The sequence below is a fragment of the Rutilus rutilus genome (assembly GCF_951802725.1).
Source record: "Rutilus rutilus genome assembly, chromosome: 11".
Classification (NCBI taxonomy): Eukaryota; Metazoa; Chordata; class Actinopteri; order Cypriniformes; family Leuciscidae; genus Rutilus; species Rutilus rutilus.
The window spans coordinates 30369346-30391439 of record NC_140216.1 but is presented as its reverse complement, the minus strand read 5'-3'; the positions used below and the strand labels follow the sequence as shown (position 1 = coordinate 30391439).

The window sequence follows — 22094 nt, the reverse complement described above, 5'->3', positions numbered from 1 at the left end:
TTACTCATTTGTTCCTGTAGTTATTCATTAATGAAGGAACAGTATTTTAAAGTGTTAACAGAGATACTTTTAATGTCCACAGGGAAAATTTCTTTAATAAAACCTAGCATTGGTCTCGTTCTTGGGTGTTATTTAAACTGCTGAGAATATTAAGAAAGGTCTCTCTGATGCAAAACTACATCGACCTGCATAAGGAATATAGAGCAAGATGAAAATGATTTGAATGTAAACACGTATAGTTGTCAAACAATAATGAAAACCAGCAAATTATGAAAACCACAAGGCTGAAATTCACCATGTGATCAATAAGTGATCACAAACCCTTAAACAGACAACTTTAGACTCTTACCTGTTTTTCAATACATTTTTAGTGAAACTGTTAAAAATGTTAAAATCTCAAAAACTAGCAGGGTGAATCTCGTGAAACATGCCCTGGTTATATTTCACCCTACTATCAGAAGAAATATGTAAATAATGTATACAATAAAAAAAAAAAAAAAGTAAAATTGTTAATGTAAATTGTTTTCATCCTATAATTAAGCAGCTGCTCATTATTATTACTCTAATAGAAAAAAAAAATCTTGTAATGTAATTATCCATTTTTTTATGTCCAAAATAATTAGAAAATTGTCACAATGGAAAGATTTGTAATGATCTTGTAAAAAGCTTCAATGCCTTTAGGCAAAATCTAGTCTTTTTTCACTTTATTTTTAAATGTATTTATTTTGAGGAGAAATGTAACTGGACATGTTTTTACATATTTTCTTCTTCTGTTTTTTTTTTTTTTAATACACAAAATACTTGTTTTACAAGAACATAATGAAATTGACAGCAGTTTAAGCTGGGTATATGAGGTCACAACAGTAATCATGTCCAATTTTGCCCTGCATTTTTAAACAACAAATTAAAGTACACGCATACAGTATGTACAGTAAAATGCATTGTGCACAAAATACAAGTCATTTAATGTGTACATTTTTTCAGTTTCTTAAGTTTTATTTAGCAAATTCCAGATTACAAAGAAGAAATGCCACAGTTTTAATAATAATAATAGTAATAATAATAATAATAATAACTGTCATCATCATCTTAAGTATCAGGCACAATTGCTTTGGCATTATGGAATGAAAGGCATGCAAAACTGATAACTGAAAAACAGAAAACTAAAGCCTGGAAGGTTGAGAGAGAGAAGAGAGAAATGAGGGGTAAAAGAGGGAAAGACATGTCAAATGAGAGAGGCAGCTTTAGCTTAATGGGACTTTGAGAGAGACAAATCAAGACAAAGGACAGCCCACAGGAATGAAAAATAAATGAGGAAAAGGGTGTGAAGATGAAAAAAAATGTCATGCAAAATGATACATACATATTTATAAGCCAGACCCTCAGCGTAGACCGCAACAACAACAAATGTCAAAATGTCAACTGAAACAGTGAGAACAGAAAGATCATTATAACGCAATTATTAGCAAAAGACGAGAAACAAAAACAGATATTTACACGCTTGAGACTTAAAAGCAGACTAAATTTGTACCATCAGCATTGCTTGAATAAATATTAGGATCAAAAATCTTTTAATTTTCCATATATCATACTTTCACTTCTGCATATTTCACTTGTAATATGGCTATAATATAAATGGCTATTCTATGTATTTCTTTACTATCCAGCAGGAGCCAGTCCTGTTCTTTATTATACCTATTTATATTTCATAGCTATTTATGTTTATATTTACACACAATAATGAACTCTATCAGATATAACTCTCTGCAAAATATTTCAAGCTTTTGTGCATGAAAATAGGGCATAACAGATCATTATGATAATATTTCTTAGTTATTTAGGGATATTTTTCTACAAAGGTCAATGTTTAGGGATTTGGTGGTATAATAATCATACTGTACAAATAGTCTTTACTGCATTGCTCAGTCGATGCAGCATCCGCAGGCACCAGGTATGGAAATGCTGACTCATCTGCCTCATTTTAGTCAATGAATCGAATACAGATTTCATATACTGTAGCTAATACTTCAGTGCTTGTTTGGATGCACTATTAATGCTTGACCAGAAGATGGCGCAAGATACCAGGGGCAGAACAACCATTCACTCAGGGTGGAAAACTTAACCATAGCCTTGTGCTATTGAAGGCTTCCTCATGATGATTTCTGTTCTTATTTTTCATTAACCATGATCTCTGAAACACTGATGCAACACGCACAGGACTGATTTACAATAGCTTCTGTTGTAATATAACACGTTTACAATTCATTTTGTATAATAAACATTTCAATTAATAGTTGTAGTGATAATATTAATAATAAAAGAGAAGTAACGGCTGCATTTTTAAGATGATGACTGAACAGTGAAGGAGAGTAAATCTCTGGCATTCATATAGGAGTCAGCCTCCATTCTAGGTGAAGGTAAATATGTTTAATATGTTCAAACGTTTCCTTTTTGTATCGTGCTATATCACTGCTAAACTTTTTTTTTTTTTTTTTTTTTTTTTTTGAACATGAGAGCACAAGAAAACAAGGCATATTGAGGGCCGAGGGGCCAAGCGTACAACATCCCAGTTAGGAAACATCAGCCAGCTTTGTAGAACATCTACCCTGATGTACAAATCTAAAAACATTACAAATTGATAGTAAAGGACCAATCGGGCCCCCTGCACCTTTGCCCACATGATAAAACACAGGTAAATATGTCGGACTACACTAGATGACTACTGCTCTTGATACATTATGTACAGAAATGATGCATCGTGTGCGCTGAAATAAATCTGCCACACCATTTAAAGAAATCCGCCACCTTTGGGGCACATTCGTGTCTTTTTGCTTTTGTATAAACAAGAAATGGAGAAATAGCCTCATGATGCTGATGATATATGAGGAATGAGGGGATGAAAAATGCTTTTATGATGTGCAATAAGATTTAAACATTTTACATACAAATTTAAATATGTATACAACTGTTCTCAACTATTTTCAGCAAGTCAGTATTTTGTACTTTTTCCCTATTTTCTTCCTCCTCCATACATTATTTCTATATGTATAAATGCTATTCCCTCACTTATCATTCTCGCTCTAAAAATCTGTTAAAACATCATTCAGGCACAGAATTGTAAGTGAAGTGCTTCCTCGTCTACCTCTTTTCAACTTAGCACCCTTTTCTCCATTTTTCTCCCGTAGTCTCTGGAGAACTAAAAGCCCCGGTGATCCTCTTACCTAATGTTATGCACATATTTCTGTTTAGGTATCGCATACGGAGGAATCTCTAACACGGAGAGGCGCTCATACGCATATGTGCGTGGTAGCGAGGGGGCGGGACGGCGGATGGGGGTGTGGCCATTGGGAGGGACTGAGGGGCGTGGCCACCAGAATGGGAGGAGTGGATGGTGTGAGGATAGGAAGAGGAAGAGGAGGAAGAAGCAGGTGGGAGGTGATAGCTGGCCCCGGAGGAGGGGCCCGAGGAAGAGGGCGGATTGGAGGGCCCGCTGCTTTTGGGCGGAGGCAGTGGGGCCTGGTTGAGCTGGATGGAGATGTCGCTGGACACCTCGGAGCCGCTGCGTCCGCGCTGAGGAGGAGGCCACGAGTCGGGGTGCAGGTACTGGCCGCTGTAGTCACTGCATTCAGACAGACGGGGGCGATACAGCGCAGGGTGGGGCCGGTACATCTCCTCCTCGGCGTAACGTTTCATGAAGAGATATACAGACATAACCCCAGCACCCTAGAAAGACAAACTCACTTGTTATTCAGTTCTTTTTAAATTCACGGATTATCACGGATAAAATGTTCCTACAACTTAACAGCTATCACTGCAAATAGATATTCTGAGATATGGCACCTTTCTCTGTGAAAATCCTGTGCAAAATAAAACAAATTCTACAAAGTGTAAGGGATTGAGCTTGTGCTTTTCTTTTCTTGTCTTTTAAATCAGAAAACTTGCCAATTAAAAGTGCTCTCCACCCAAGGGGTCAAGGTTTGGCTGCTTGACATGACCCAGTTAGCCGTGACTACACCATCTGGGGGCAAAATCATCTTTTTGCATTAAAAGCCATTTAAAACTAACGTATTCATGTAGTTTTATGCAATAAACATTTTTGTATTTTGCAAGAACAAATATCAATCACAAATAGTTGTTTTACCAGTGCTCGATTATTACAGTGTCTATACGACTAGATGGCAAAGCATATCAACTGCCATTAAGCTGAATGCCAATGCTAATTCCATGTAACATATGATGGCATGTGTAAACATTTTACTTTTGTACACTGCCATTCAAAAGCTTGGGGTAAGTATGATTTTTTTTTAAACAAAATAATACTTTTTATTTAGCAAGGATGCATAGTGAAGACGTTTCTAATGTTACAAGATATTTCTATTTCACATAACATACGGTTCTTTTGAACTTTCTATTCATCAAATAATCCTGAAAAAATCATGTATCAAGGTTTTCAAAAAATATTAAGCAGCTGTTTTAAAATCTGTGTTTGTTTCTGTTTTGGGTGGGTTTTAGTTCAGTTTCATTGCTTTGCTTTTTTATGTTTCCACGGTTGTTCATTGATTTACACCTAATGTAATTTCGTTAATTAGTTTCTGTGTATTTAAACTCTACGTTTGTTTTGTTCATTGTCAGATCTGGCATGTGTAACCGGTTGTTCCGTTTTGATTGCTGAGGTATATACCCGGAGTACTTTTGTTATCTTTGATTTTTTTTATTAAACACTAACTGCTGCATTTAGATCCAGCTCTTTTTCATTCATTGCTGCAACCGTGTGTGACAGAAGGACAGACCAAACGTGGATCTAGCGGCAGTTCGTATCCTCCTCTGCTCCCTCAAGAGACACACAGAGGAATTTTTAGACTTTGTCCATCTAGTACACTACGATGATGACGAGCGACGGACCTCGAGGGAGATTTCAGGCGTTTGTGGACTGGGTCCTGTTTCACTGTGGGTCCCCCTTTACCATCGGCAAGATTTAGGATCAAAACACAACAGTCCGTTCTGTGCACTTTGTGTCACCCGCCGCGACCAACCCAGCAGACAGAAAGGCAGAGCCCACCGCAGACAAAGAGCCTGAGCCTGCTATGATGTCAGAGACGGAGCCAACACCTCAACCTTATATCTCCACGTAGAAGAAAAGAGCACCAAGCCTGTTTTGTTGCCCAGCACTGTTATTGATGTCTTTGATGTTCCCGCCCTACCTTCTACTCCCTCCTCCTCTGCCTTTTCCGAGTCGGCCTAGAGAGTCGTTCCTAAAAATTTTTGTCTGTTCCGTGTTGGCCAAGGAGGCCGTTCCTGAGATGTCTGCCTGTTCCATGTCAGCCGTTTATTAACCCTCTGTCTGCACTGCCCAGCCCTTCAGCCCTTTCCTCACTGCCTCTCATCAGCCCTTCATCTCCACCTATGTTGTCCGCTTGGTGCATTGTGTATCCACCTTGGGCTGATTGTTTGTCACCTCGACTCTTGACTGCCGACCTACTTCTCTACCTAGAACCTCAGAGCCCGCAACTCCACCTTTGCCTATCAACCTGTTGTTTCAACCGTGGCTCCTCTTCCCCTCAGCTCCAACTGGGACCGTCATCCCTACGGCTCCACCAGGCTTCCCCATCCCTCCTGCTTCGGACTTCTGGGCCTTCGTCTGCGACTCATCCCTCCACCCCTTTGGCTTCGCCTTCCCTCCGGCTCGACCTCAGTCTTCCGGCACCCTGGCTTCGCCTCGGCCGAAGTTATGGGTAAAAAAAACCTTACTGAACCAAAACTTTTTAACAGTATTAGAGTTTGTGCTATAGTAGTATAGCTATGAGTACAATAGTAGGCTGTACTATAGTTTGTGATGGTTTAATCTTTATTACTAAATTTTGTTTTATTACTAGACTATTTAGTCTAAAACTTTATTACCCTGTTTAAATTTGAATTAGTGTTTTTTTTTGGTGATCTCATACTTTTGGACCCCACTGTCTATGCATATTCATCATATGAATATAAGTTGAGGTTACTGCAAACACTAGATGCTGACATTTACAAATTGCTGCACTGAACTTACTGAATTAGCATATATGCAGCATAACGGAAATGTGTAGCCTTCACCCCTGCAAAAGCTAGGCTAAAATTAATGCATACTGATGAGGGCAGAGCTGTTGGTTTAGCAGAGAAAGCTGTTAACACAGCTGCATATTAATGAACTGAGCTCTGTGATAAGAGTACACACACGCAGTCAGCTCAAGTGTTAACAGTAGCTGGTCTCTGTGACTGACCTCTTTGAGCAGGAAGGAGCTGGCAGCAAAGGCAAACGACCAGCCGTAGTGGTAGTGAAAGAACTGCTCTGGCTCTCGAGGCCTGTTCATCACTTCATCGTTGATACTGGAGATATACAGCACCAAACCGACCACTAAGCTCAAACCTGAGAAAGAGAGTGAAAGAGGATAAAGGCAGTAAATCATGGCTGAAAAAAGGGTAAATCGTGCATAAAAAAACCCAGTAAAGTAGAAAGATTGGAAACAACCCTCCTGAAAAAACTTGTTTACGATATTTTCCCAGCCTGGCCAAGCTTGTGTTTAGCTGGACTGCAGTCAAAAGCCAAGAATAACCAGGCTTTGGTATGCTGGTGTTAGATGGTTTAAAATGGTCTGCAAACCTGGAAAAGCTTGTGTTTAGCTGGACTCCTAGCCTGACCAGATGACCAGCCAATAGACCAGCCTGACCAATCTATGGTTTACTGGTCTTAGATGGTTTAACTGAGTCTTAGCTAGTTTATGTTGGTCTCTGAGCCTCGCCAAGACCAGCAAACCACCTTTTTTTTTTTTTTTTTTTTTTTGCAGGAAACATTTTCTAAAGAAAATGTCAGTTGTGCTTGCAGAACATGAGAAACTCACTGCTGTGTTTTAAATGTTTTTTTGTGTACTGCTATGTGGTTGATAGGGTGTTATGGGTGATAACTATGTGGTTGCTAGTGTGCTCTGTGTGGTTGCAAGGTGGTTACTTACTGAGACTAAAGTCTTTGGGAAAGAATTGGGGTACTAGCAATTCATACGTTGTTCCTTAGCAATGCAATAATTTTGTTGCCATGATAAGGTGTTGTATACTGTATATGGTGTGAAGCGTTTTTTGTATGTGTGTATGTGTGAAAGGGTTTTGGAAAATAAGTATGCTACACCTTCACATTAGTAAAGGGAGAAACTATTTTATACACAAAAAAGGAGACTAAAAGCTTTTAATGGCAAATGAAAGAAGCAAATATGCCTTGTAAACACCCAAGTAAAGGTGTTGTTATTACTGCAGTGTTTTCCTATTACGGTACTATACTGTTTTCTTCCCGTAAGCTATATGTGGAGAGTGAACGATAAAGCAGCCCACCAACACGCAACCTGTCATAACAGGAGACATTAACATTTATAGTATGCTCAAATTTTGCTGTGTTATGATGGAGAAAGCTCTGCTGCGGTAATTGTGGAGTGCAGGAGAAAAAGAGAGAGAGTGAGAGACAGCGGTAAGGAAAAGCCTTTGGCATAATCAAACAGATTATCGCAGTCTGTCACTGCCAGCTGTCTATGCTGCTAATATCGACAAGGAATGTGCATACATATTTCCTTTTCACATTAGAAATGCAAGAGATTAGAAGTTAAACTGCTATGTCACATCAGGGCATATATTTCAGGACAAAAAAAGCAAGATGAGTAAAGACTATTCATACTGGATATACTACAGTCTGGAACATCACAGTCTGTGTTTTGTTTTTTGCAGCGTTGTGCATATCTGTGTTCAGCACTTTGCAACAGCGCTGTTGTGGTGTCTTGTGCTTTATTAATAATTCTGTAGTACAAAATGCTGAGCTAAATGTAACATTAGCACCTGATGCAGTGCTACACGGCACAGAGCTGGGCGGAGCCACGGGAATCTGCAGTCGTACTTTCTCCTGAATTACAAAATCTAAATTGCAGTAGTGCATGCATTAGAGCCGCATCGGCTGCAACACATGGGACATGTTGACCGGGCTCTGCCCCACCCCCCATGCAAACGATTGGGGGGCGAGCTGATTCTTCCACTGCTGCTGACTCCTTGCTTTTACCTCTGTTCATTTCCTGACATCTAATGAAGATGGTGAGGCAAATTAGATTTTAACAGCCGCTCAATGATTTACTGTATTCTCATTAGCAAATGTTGATTGTTTTGATTGGAGTGTAAATGGTATTGCGTAGATGTGCAAATCGAGTGCTGCAATTAAGCAATAAGTGATAGACTAAGCTGTATTGTGAATACAGAAATTTCAGATCAAGGTTACTGAGCTGAAATTACTGTATTATGTGAAAAGAAAGAGACGATGGAGTGATGGGAAAAAAATTCAATTAGCAAAGCTACAGTATGTAGGAAATCAGTTACCTGGGTCAATGATCAATTAAACAATGTGCACTATCGTTCAAAATTTGGGATTGGTAAGATTTTTAACTGTTTAAAAAAAAAAAAAGTCTTTTGCTTACCAAGGTTTCATTTATTTAAACAAAAATACAGTAAAAACAGAAAAATTGTGAAATATTATTGCAATTTCAAATAGTTGTTTTCTATTTGAATATATTTAAATATTTAATTTATTCCTGTGATGGCAAAGCTGAATTTTCAGCATTAGTGTCACCTTATCCTTCAGAAATCATTCTAATATTCTGAGTTTCTGCTCAAGAACATTTATTATCAGTGTTGATACAAACAGCTGTGCTGCTTAATATTTTTGTGGAAACATAAAAAACATAAAAAAAGAAAAGAAAAAGAGTACTCACCCCAAAACTTTTGAACAGTAATGTGACTGTTGTTATACAATATATGAATGCAGAATGCAGTGACTAACCAATCAGAATCAAGTTGTGTAATACGATAATAGAGTCAGTCGTTCTTTATCACAAAATGACCCCCTTGACATTGTGATCAGGATGTTTTTGTGTCCTAGTGGTTCTCAACCAGTGGTCCAGCCTTAGCAAACTTCCAAGGGGGATGCCTGATTATTACTAATAATTATTGAAAAAAAATAATAAAAAAAATAAAAAAACTGACATCAAATGTCTTAGTTTGGTTTGGGATTCACACTGAATTATATCGTTTCTGTTAATAATAATAATAAAAAAAGTTTTTAAAATCGTAGAGTCAAAAAAAAAGTAAAAAAAAAAAAGTTGAGAACCACTGTTGCATTCTGTATGAAGTTAATTTAAGTTATTTGAAACTATTTTATTATTTGAGAAGAGACCATGGAGTGATATGAGGGACATGAAACAAGCAAAGCTAAGAGGAAAATCGATAGCCTGGCACAACGATCAATTCCACAGTAGTGTTAATTTTGTCTGCTATTTTTTAATGTCCTGTGTCAAATATACTTCTTAGTTTCTATCATATTTATTCATCCTTGTCCTGTTTTTAGGTCAAGTTTTAGTCAACTAATACCCAGTTTTACAGACAAGGTTAAAGCCTACAGTGTAGTCCCAGACTAAAATGAATGTATGAGCTGTTTTAACTGAAAGCAACTTGCTCTGGCATATCTTAAAAATATGTCATTGCCATTGTTTTGTCTCAAGATGCACACCACACCGGTAATGTTTTTTCTTCTTCTAAGGAACGTTTATAAAACCTACTTAAATGCCCTAATTAAACTAAGGTCTAATCCTGGCTTAATCTAAGCCTTGTCTGTGAAACAAGGCCTACTGTAAATGTCTGGGCATTTTAGTCTAGTTTTAGTCAATGGAATGAACGTGCGAGAACAAATGAGGTTCATTCTCGTGTGTTATGCAACACATTTGAGCTTCCTCAAGAACCAATGAGGTTTGTTCTTGTGCGTCAAGCAGGTTCGGTTGAGATTCTCTTATATGCTCGCTGATCAATGTTGAAATTGAATTTGAATTTTTTTTTTTTTTATCTGTTCATCATATAAAGTGATCGAGTCTCTTCAAAAAAAATTTGGACTAAACAATTTTCAATTCATATGGATTAGTTTTACGATCTCTTTATGAACATTTTGAAGCGTCAAAGTGGTAGTTGCGTATGTCAATCAAAAAGATCTTCATTTGTGTTCCGAAGACGAATGAAAGTCTTATGGGTTTGGAACGACATGAGGGTGAGTGATTAATGACAGAACTTTTGGGTGAACTATCCCTTTAAGTAAAAAAATGAGCAGAAAATATCATTTTAAAAGAAAAGCTCTGATTGGTGGATTTACACTCTTGACATCTGGCAACCGCAAACATGAAAGCTTGTAGTAGAGGTTTGTACAGCATCAGTAATATTTAGGGGGGGGGTTCAACCAAAATAAAGAGATTTTGGTAAAGTTTAATTTTTTAACTACATTTTAGTCTTTTTTTCTCTTTCTTTTTTTTTGTCAACGATATTGCATGTTGATATAATCACAGTTGTCATTTAATGACCTTATTGTTGCCTCGTCATCGTCTCGTCTTATTGGGGGAAAAAAGCTTGTCGATGAACATTTATCGTCATTATACAGATATTACACTATTGCACAGATAATTATCCAAAAATATATGACTACATGCAGTATTCCACAATCAGAACCAAGTATTCCAGAGAGCTATTCAAAAACCTGTCCTGCTCCAGTGTTCTAGCACTGTTCAAACACAAGCTTTCTAAACCATTATGGGAAATCTGTTCCTGCAGGCTGATTTGTACAGCTGTCAGCAGGCAACTGATACAATCAACTGATATAGTTCTGCCATATAGCTGTCTTCAAGCCACACGGAGTATTGTGAAAGTCACAATTCCTCACTACAGTCTGAATGTCCTGGTACAACTTGAAAAAATTGGCAATTACACTGAATCATTCTTCTGGTATCAATAAAGCCCTGCAGTATCATTCTTTATATATTGTTGATGTTGTATTTAGAGTAATGCTTCAATAAATATTTCTTTCAGAACATTAATGCACACCAGATGTGTTTTAGGACACACTTTGCATGCAAATTAGTCAAATCTAAACACACTTCGACATTCTTGATAATCTGTTTCTATTAGCCGAGTGCAAATGACAGCTGTTAGCCAGAGCTCTGTCGACTGTCGAGACCTCTCTTATTAATTACTGTTTGTGAGAAAAAGGGCCATTTAATGGATATTGTGTATCGCGCATTACCATAGATGGATATTGGGAACACCATTTATTAAATATGCAAAGCTCTCAGTGGGATTCTCAGCCTGATTTCGGACAGAGTTGTGGAGAATTACCAGGCTCACCACTGAAACTGAAAATCAATAAACAGAATCTAATATGTAAGAGGATGCACAACTATAGGCTGCAAAAGTGTGAACATCATGAGAAACATGATGAGAATCAAGAAGGGTTTTGAGCAGATTTTCATACATTGCAACTTACCTGATAAGATGAAGAAGATTCCAGAGACGAAGGCCAGGATGGTGCGCTGAGGACGGATGTGGCCGATGTTGCTTATGACAAAGGCAGTGAAGACAAAGAGGAGTGAGACCATCGGGAAGGGGGTGGCCGTCCTCACCATTTCTAACAGAGCAAATTATTGAAATTATGAAATGTTAGTCCCTCAAAGTATATACAGTATGTATATATATATATATGTATATAGTGCCCATTCAAAGTATATTACCATTCATATTTAAATATTTTTAGCAGACCAGGGGGACTTTTATTATTAGTATTATTAGTATTAGTGGAGGGCACTGTATATATATATATATATGAGTGTGTGTGTGTGTGTGTGTGTGTGTGTGTATTTGTAAAATGTGTGTGCATTTTATGGCCTCATATTATATTGAAAAATCACTAGTTATAGCACTTACTGAAAATACATAATATAAAATAATGTAATGTAATTAGGGGTGTAACGATACCCTAATTTCACGATTCGATACATATCACGATACTGAACTCACATATAATATAATATAATATAATATAATATAATATAATATAATATAATATAATATAATATAATATAATATAATATAATTATTGTAACATGTATATCCTTTGTTCTGTTTTAGTTTAGTTTTCACTCTGTCTGCTCTGTTCTCGTTTGCCTGTGTTCAAAACACTCTCTAGTTTGTTTGTCGTTAATCATTGATTAGATTCTGTTCATCTAGTTCCCTTTGTTTATTTCTTCGTTTGTTTTGTTTCCTTTGTTTTTATATCCCTCTGTTTCAGTTCATAGTTGTCGGCTCTCATTAATGTGTATGTGGAAGTCTAGTTTGTGTTTTCTCCTGCGTATTCCTGTGTCCTGAGTATTTTGAAGAAAACCTATTTAAGTACATGTATATCTCCTTCGTTGTGCTATTTGACCGGTGTAACGTGACAATAATATAATATAATATAATATAATATAATATAATATAATATAATATAATATAATATAATATAATATAATTTATTGCAATTATATTATATTATATTATATTATATTATATTATATTATATTATATTATATTATATTATATTATATTATATTATATTATATATGCTCTCTATACATTTTAACCTAAAATCTAGATTTTGCAAAACAAAAAGGTCATGCCCATGATTTTTTGTATATATCCAATTACAGAATACAATTCAGTGAATGAATATTCTCTTTTACAGCACTTTAGAGGAACTATATTGAATTTAACATCTTGCACTCAAACCGTTGTTTTTCCAAGTGTATTTATACACAATAAGTGCATTCATTTTTCTTACTCAGTATATTGGCTGTGTTCTCAGTAGTGATCTCTATTTCTGGCTCGGTGAAGTATTCAGATGCCACACATCTCCCCTTCTCTGGCCCTGAGATAGAAAGAGAGACAGAGAGAAAGAGAGAGAGACAGAGGAACAAAGAGAGACAGGGACACAAAGAGAGACAGAGAGAGGGTGTACAGGCAGAGCAGGACAGAGATTGACAATGACAGTAGGGGAGACAGGGACAAACAGAAAGAAACACAGCAATGATTTTGGTTCAAACACTAAGAAGAGAGGCGAAAAAACTGACATGCATTACACGTATACACTGCACTTATAGTCAGAAGCATCATGCAGTTTTTTAAAGGCTGCTAAATAATTTCATGTATGTATTTTGTAAGAAAAATGTTGATATGAAGACAACTAATTTAAATAACTGGCATTAATTATTTGTTAAATATTACCTGGAAAATAGGTTTACAGCATATCTTTACAGAGCCTTTTAAATGGACATGGTGAGTCATGGACTTTTGGCCAGTCTTTGGTAAGCAGAATATAATATAATCAAATATAGTAAATGTAAATAAAAATTAATAGTTACATTAAACATATTTCATTAAAAAAATCTTAAAAGCACACATTAACATTGACATTGCTAAAATGTGTTTTTCTCTCAAATTTTTCGCAGACCACCTAGCGCCCCTTTGTGGCCCCAAGTTTGAAAACATGTATTTTAACCTACAATCATTTACATTATTTTAAATCATTTTATTATTTTAAATCAACTTAACACAAAAATCTGAAGAGGCACTAAATGGGCATGACGCTTCTGCATAATGTACATGAAAGAAGGGCACATTAGACCTCCCTCTCGGCACACACACACATATAAAACATCATTTTTAAACATATAAATCATATGCTCTCTAGAGCGCATGAAAAGAGTGCAAATTATTCACACAACACACCTAATGGGCAAAAAGTCTTCCTGAAGTGATTTGTCAAACACCTCCATAGAGGCAAACTAAATACCAGAACTGGTTAAGCTAGAAACAAGGTGACATCATCCTCACACTTCTCTCAGTCAGCCATTTGCCACCAGCTGGTGTGGCATCGTTTCAGTCCACCTCAGCACTTCCTGTCAGTGTCATGAAAACAAACCAGCATGCGATGCAAAGCAACATATACAATTGCAATATAGTCTTTTCCTTAAAGTGCCCCTATTATGCTTATTCGGGTATTACCTTTCATGTAGTGTGTAATATAGCTGTTTTTTTTAAGGTTAAAGATCTACAAAGATCAAAGTGCATGATAAATAAAGTTATTGTCTCCCAAAAGAAAGACCTGATTCTGAACTGTCTGAAACGAGTCGTCAGTAATTCCAGTCTTACTTCCTGTATGAACCTAAGTAGGTTTGCAACAAATTTGCATAATGCCAGGTCTTCACTGGCTGCCCATGAACAACATCTACTTTGACCCTTAAACACTGCAGTTGTAGCTGAGGCCTGGACGAGTTTGGTTTGTGTTGTCGACATGTCGAGAAGACGCTGTTTTCTGGACTGCAAAAGCAAATCCACTTTGATACGGTAAAACTGACGTCATCGTTACTGTACATATAACTGTGTATAAAAGAGCTGAAATTCAGATGGTAATGGGAGTTTCTTTTCTGATACGTGCAGTAAGCCGTAGACCAATCACAACAGACTGGGTCACCTGACCAATCAGAGCAGAGTAGCTCTCGGAAAGGAGGGATTTAGAGAGACCGGCTCCTTGATCGAACCGTTTCAGACACTGTGAGTGTTTTTGACCTTAAATGCATGTAAACCTATTGTAGGAGACCTAAAAAAAAAAATAGGAACCTTTAAAATAGCATAATAGGTGCACTTTCAGCAAAACTAAAAAAGGCGTGTTTCATTGCATCTTTTATTAGCCTAGGAATTTTATGTGGTTACTGATTTGGCATCTTGCAGTGGTTTGCCCACACAGTCTCACTAGTTCCTGTTTCAATGTGTGGCACGATTTGGGAGGGTGATGCAATAGGATGCCACACCAGTGCAGTGCAGGGACACTGAAGACCAGCTGCATAACACAGCAGGACGCCCCACAAATAAACGGCATCTTACCCATTTAGATGACACTACCATTTATTTGATGATACACAGATGCAAAGGGATTCACCTTTGAATCTGTGAGCAACACCTGATGCAAGAGTCAACATGACACCACAATCATTTGCCATTTGGCTTTTAATCAGGCATCTGTCTCAGCAACAAACTGGGGTGCGTTTCCCATACAACTATGTAACTCATTGGTTATCTAGTTTGATGCATCACTGGAGAAATAACCAACTAGTCACAACTGTTTCCCAAAACCGTGGTAACATGATTGCGCCTCTCTGTTGTTTGAAACACATTGGTTCAACAACATAGGACTGTCACAGGTGGAGGAGTAATAACTTCTGCTAGTTTAATATATATGTATATATATTTAACTAGAATGAAAGATATAGAGCCCTATTTTAACAATCGGTGCAAGTGCACTAAGGGCGTGTCTGAATCCACTTTCGCTAGTTTAACGACAGGAAAAATGGTCGGTGCGCCCGGCGCAGGGTCTATAAGGGTTGTTGAGTAATGGGTGTGTTTTGGGCATAACGTGCAATAAACCAATCAGAGTCTCATCTTAAGCAGATCATCTACGGGACACCATATCTTTATGTACACAATAATAATCTTTTACATTGTGATGCTTTTATTTTTAATATTTGGCTGGTTTGTGTCCCTGTGTGTGTAATAAGCATAGTGAACGCTCGTTGTGGTCCCGCCTATAGGCGCACATTACTAACACGCTCTTTAAATAACAAAAATATATATATACTGCGCCATTGACTTTAGACCAGTTTTCAATTGGTCAATGGTGAAGTCTATTTCAGTTGCCTCAAAATAGCAACGTGTCAACAATGCGAACACATGCCCATGGGCGCACAAATGGGTGCAGATGCATTTGCTATTTAAACAACATGGCGCAGGACGTGAAAATGATAACTGCGTCAGGCTGAACCAAGTTATCATGGGCCCTATCATACATACTGGGTGTATGATAGGGCCCAAAGAATGTACTGAATGTTAGGCTGCTTATTGTGCTCAATAGCATGATCTATTTAAGTCCAACAAGAAAATATGCTTCTAACCAACCACAGGTCGAGAGCTGTAGTTCCACCCATGTAAGTTTGCGATGCTGTATGCGAATGTTCATTGAAACTATGGTTTCAGGAAACAGCAAATCGTTGAACTAAGTTGGTAATGACGGAACATGCGACCATAGTTGGCTAACGATGCCTTGGGGAAACGCACCCCTGGTCAGGTGATAGAAGAGGATGCTGCTCTATCAGTAATGGTACCTACCAGCCACAAAACAGACCCTCCAGAGTCCAGAATGCAGAGCCATCTTCACCTCATTGGTCTGGTTCTGCTGCAGGACAATGCCCTCTTCCATTAACAGCCAGTAGTCCGTCGACACAGCCACACCAACCAGGAGCAGCCCGCACGCCCCAAACACAGACGACAGGAGCGTCAGTGCCCTGGTGCTAAATGAACTCATCTAAAAAGATGGGAGAGAAGAACATGAATAAATAAATAAACATGCAATTAAATAAATGGCTTTGCTATGTAGTTGCAAGGGTGTTCTGGGTTGTTGGCTACTGGCCCTAGTCAAACAAGAACACCCTAGTAATATTGTGATCTCTAGATACACTAACATTAAAAAATATTAATAAAAACTTTTACTCAGCAAGGATGCATTAAATTGAATTAAATGAAAACATTTATGATGTTACAACAGATAAATGCTATTCCTTTGAACGATATGATACGAAGCAGCATGACTGGTTTCAGTATTGATGATAACAAATGTTTCTTGAGCACCAAACCAGCATATTGCAATGATTTCTGAAGGATCATGTGACACTGAAGATTGGAAATTCAGCTTTTCCATCACAGGAATAAAATACGTTTTAAAATATATTAAAGTAGAAAATAGTTATTTTAAATTGTAATAATATTACAAAATATTACTGTATGTTTGATCAAATAAATGCAGTATTGGTGAGCATAATAGACTTTAAAAACATTACAAATATTCTTACTGACCTTGAACTTTTGAACACTATAGTGTATGTTCTGGGCAATAAACGATCGGTCTGATCACATAAACAAACAAATAAATAAAAACACTTAAAATAACACATAACCTTATATGTAAGTAATTCTATCCTGTCACTATGTGTGTGTGTGTAGTCGAACCCATGAGAAATTGAGCAGAAAAAATAACTGCCATTTGTATGTAATAATGTTGCTGTTTTCAAACCAACTTATGTAGTCACTTGAGTAGTCACAATTATTAAATATAAATAACATAATTCTACTCAATTTGAACCATTCAGAAATTGTTCAACAACTTATATCTCCGCAAAGAGGTGAAACAACCATTTGCCGATGAATTATTCTTTCTTAATTCGTGCAAAAGCGGTAATCATGTGGAAAAACTGATGAATTGTTTTACGGGTTTTGTTTTAATATCAACCACTTGCCAATTAAGGCAAACAGAGTGAACTATAATAACTATAGGTCAAGAATTATTATATTAGCTGTGCCTGAAGGGCTTGATGAAAAATTCCCCTCCATCGACTACTGAAGTGTGTGACTCATCAACAGAACAAACAGATGAAGGACAAACAGTGTCCTTTAAATAGTGTATGACTAAAATGATTAGGGGCAAGCGTGCACTAAGACATATCTTCAGAATTGCTTAAAGACACTATAAATCATTAGTCATTTTATTTTTATGGCTTTTGCCTCTAATGAACAAGACGGAATAGCAGGAAAGTGCAAGGGAGAGAGAGAGGGAGAATGAGATTGGGACACAAACTGGATTCTGCACCCCATGTGAGCCCGTGCACTACCCACTGTGCCATGGCGCAATGCTAGCTATTAATCAGCTAGCCCCTAAAAGGTCTGTATTCTGACAAATAGGCGATTACACAAACAGATCATTAGCTACAATCATTGTTTGGGGTTATAGAACTGACGGTTGTGGTAATACCCAGCAGTGAAACATCACAGCTGTGTACTGCTTTATATCTGATGAATAGATTGACACATCAAAGCTTGAAGGTAAACACGGAAAGAGAGAATCAGAAAGAATAAGCAAGAAATAGAGAATGTGAATAGTATCGGAAAGATTTTGCAATGTAATGCCTCCTGGATTGTTACATGCACTCACGCTCTGGAACAAGAGTGAGGATTTGATTGGCATGCCTCCAGAAGAGCCACAATTCCCTTAATTCACGGAATGGTACCATATAGACGCTGGATTAGAAGCCCTGGATTTTTAGGCTTGGTTTTTGGCAGGGGGAGAAGAACACAATAATGGGTTATTATTGGTGAAATCCTCTCCAGTTAGTGTCGGGAGCCCCAGGGTGTGCTTGATATGAATGAAGGATTCGTAGTGAATGGTGGTTTATGTGTGAGGGTTAAGATAATCCATAGAGCATTGACAGTGCAGAGGAGAAAAGAGGAGCTTTGAAGAAGTTAAAGGTGAGGAAAAATGGCTGCAGGAAAGATAATATGGTGAATAATGAAGTTCCTCTGAAGAATGCATTAGCACTCGGTGTACGTGCGTTGCAATAGTAGTGCATTTTATGAAGGTGTAGAGTTTGCATATGGAAAATCTCTTTCAAGGATATTGTGGGTGGTTGCCAGGGCATTGCTGCACAGCGTCTAAAGTGTTCTGAGCAGCTAGGGAACTCTGGATGGTTGGTTACTGGCCCAAGTCAAAAAAAAAAATTTCGCCCAGCAAGCTAAAAAAATTGCTTGTATTGCTCGATCTATGGTATTCATTGTCCAGTAAAAAAAATTAAAATATAATATATCTAAAAATATATATATATTTTTTTGGATGCAATTAATTGCAATAAATCGTTGATATATATATATAATATATATATATATACATAATTTATATTATATTTAAATATAAATATTTTAAATATAAATTAAAAGAAATTCTTAAAAAAAAATATATATGCATGTGTGTGCATTTATATATACAAAATAAATATACACAGTACACACACATATTATGTAAACAAACTTTTATTTTGAATGTGATTAATCGCGATTTTATATATATATGTATTTAATATTTAAGCCAAAATTTGTAATTATTAAAATAAATAAATAATGATGATTGAATAATTTAATCATTTAGATATACATATTTAAATTACTTAAATATGAGTGTGTGAATAGTGTACAAGTAGCATATGGTCATACCATAGAGATGATTTAAAAAAATACATGAATAAATCATAGTGGTCAAAATGTGCATACTGCAGAAACAGCTGGTCATGTGATACAGCTATTGAAATGTAAATGTGCAGGTACCAGTGTAACCCATTTTAATGACATGAGGGGAGAAGCGAGTAGAAAGACACTCAGTGAAAGAGAAAAAGATAAAAGAGAGTAAATCAAGGCATACAGGGTAGGAGAGGAAACAGACTATTGGGAGCTGTCCGTCACAGTGGTGCTGAAATCAGGCGACGCACAGACCAAAACTTTGTAATCTTGACCAAGAAGGGTTTCTGGGGGGTTAGCGATTTCGGTCACATGTTTGTGAAAATACAAAGTATAAAGTATTATATTTATGTACAACATATATGCATATATGTATAACAAAACTGCACTCTATAAAAACTGAAATAAAAATGTGTGGATCTGGAAAAAAATCTAAAACTTTTGTGCCCACCTAAAAAAGACAGACATCCTACAGGAACGTAAAGTAACTGTACAGTGCTGAAATCTACAATGGGCTGAAAATCTGGCAGTCCGGTAAAGAACGTAATAAAACCCTCACTGCTGTGACCATTAAAAACACTAAAACATAACTCAACCAATCTAAAACATCGGCCCCTATTAGCCTTACAGCACAACAGAACAATATCCAGTCGTCCTTTATTTCTTCCAGGGGATTTGGGCAATATAGGTCTTACGCAGGAGGGCGTTCAATATATTCCAGACATGACCACATTTAGAAAGACAGCCCTCGTGGCGTACTGGGAGTTCCACAGATGGTGTGTCCACTCGACTGGGGAGCAAGAGCCCAAGGGGAGTGTAGTTTTCTGTAGAGATGGCAATATGTTCCCCTGTCAGCAGGTTAGGCCAACTGGCAAGTGGGAAGAGTGTGGGAGGAAATGAGTAGAGAAAACAGAGAAATGCGTGCTTATGAAAAGATGGTATTCAAGTATTTAGAGCAAAAGAAATGAGAGAGAGAAAAAAAAGGAAGGGGTCTGGGGAAAGACCTTGGCCCAAAATATCTCAGAGGACAGTCACGCATGCAGGCCTGCACGCATGTGCGAGCTTTCAATAACACACGCACATGCATTCACATGTGCACATTCATGATTTCAGCTCACTTCATGGAGATACAGAGCACCATTCATAAAGCTCAAACTAATCTTCATTCCAGCATAGGCACAAGAAGGCAGAAAAGAATCATACCTGACTCAAGGCAGAATCAAATATATATATATATATAAATAATTTGGCCATTCTACACGTCACTTTGTCCTCATCTCTCTCTCACACACACCATCATAAAGGACACTTCCTTAGAGTTATATTGTTTTTATATTGAGGTAATGCTATTCCATATCCTCTTTAAACCTTACAGAAACCTTTTTTTCATTAGAACATTAGCATTTTAAGCCGTTTTTCCTCATGGGGACAGTTAGTTGGACCCTACAAAGTCATTTCACAAAGTGATTTCAGATTTTACTATCTTTGCAATCATTTGGTCCCTACAATACAGACAAACGTGACGCTCACAAACACCTATATTTTTTCTCAATCATCATGGGGACTTCCTTATCTGTTTTATACTCGGCTAATGATGTTTTCTATCCCTTGCCTCTAAACACAACCATTTCTACATAGGCTACATATCATTAGGACATTATTTAGCATTTCTACAGTATGTCAGCTGGTCCCCACTATGTAGTTGATTTCACGTTTTACTATCTCTTCCTTACAATGAAGGCAGATCCTGTCCCACACACAAACATCGTGTCTACTCCTTGTCAAATCCTCACAACCGCAGTAGCCTACTCTCTTTTCTCGTAGCGTTCCCAAAGTCAGCACTAGAGAAATGAGCAACATCCATGACACATACCAGTCCGTCCACGACACGAGCGCATAGTCCCTAACTACGAGTCTCGCGCCAAGTGCGACAAAAAAAAAAAAAAAAAAATTAACGATACAAAACTCACATCTTACAATTTCGACTTTGGTCGCAAAATAGAGAAAATAATGTTAAATTAATACATGTTAAAAAATAAATAAATAAATAAATAAAAATCAGCGTTTCACTGTAGTACGTGGTCCGCAGGACTATTGGACATGAATTGAATGGATCTGTCATACTTGGCTCGAAAGCACCGTAACGAATCGATCTCTCGACTTCAAACTATGCTGTCTAATCACGCGCCACTCATTCAGCGACTGTAATGTGCATGAAGAAAGAAGAGCACGAGCACTCACCCTCCAGCACGCGACCCGAGTCAGCGCTGCACAGGCGTCGAGAGGAATAACCAAACGCCTGAAAAACCTTGACAGATTTCGCAGTTTTCTTCTCTCTCTACCTCACTCGCTCTTTCACACACTAACACACACACACACAAACACACACACACAGCACACACACGCGTGTTCTCTCCCTCTCTTTCTCGCGCTCTCTCACGTCGCTCGCTCGCTCTCACTCTTTCAGCACTGCGGTGATTTGGCTGAATGAGGATGGGATGACAGAAGAGAGACTTTCACTCAGTTTGACGTTGATGAGGCTCAATAAGGTCACAGTTAGTTTTAGGTCTGCATATGTCGGTGAAGGCATGTGAGTCATACAGTACACGGTTAACGTTTAATTAGCAGATTATTTCCTAAACAACAAAAAGTGTGTCCTTTAAAACTATATGTATATAGTAAGTAGCCTACAGTATATATATATATATATATATATATATATATATGTGTGTGTGTGTGTGTGTGTGTGTGAGAGAGAGAGAGAGAGAGAGAGAGAGAGATTCACACTTTTGTACTACAAAAACTTAATTTTAACAATATACTTTTACTTTAATTATATGTATGGTCTTAAATAAAAAAAGACATATATTGTCTTTTAAAATATATTTTAAGGTAACTAAGGTCATTTTTGCTAACATTTTATACAGCACATATTTACAATGTCATTTGGGTGAGTCTATATGTTTGTATGTCATTAAAGTATAAAGTAATGTTAATATAACGACCAATTAGAGCCATTCGATTTTTTTTTTTCTAGGAAAATGAATGGATATTCACAGACAGCACAAAAGTGCTAAATGATG

General features: G+C 37.3%; 1 protein-coding gene across 1 annotated transcript; it reads right to left on the bottom strand.

The window, feature by feature from the left end:
• Window positions 1–2505: 2505 nt before the first annotated feature.
• Window positions 2506–21487, bottom strand: cacng7a (calcium channel, voltage-dependent, gamma subunit 7a). The gene is made up of 6 exons (XM_084422657.1): window positions 21253–21487; window positions 16063–16258; window positions 12683–12769; window positions 11354–11494; window positions 6255–6400; window positions 2506–3723 (listed from the first exon to the last, which is right to left on the bottom strand). Exons 2-6 carry the CDS (start codon window positions 16256–16258, stop codon window positions 3271–3273), a joined length of 1023 nt encoding a protein of 340 aa, XP_084278783.1. The 5' UTR covers window positions 21253–21487; the 3' UTR covers window positions 2506–3270.
• Window positions 21488–22094: the final 607 nt, after the last annotated feature.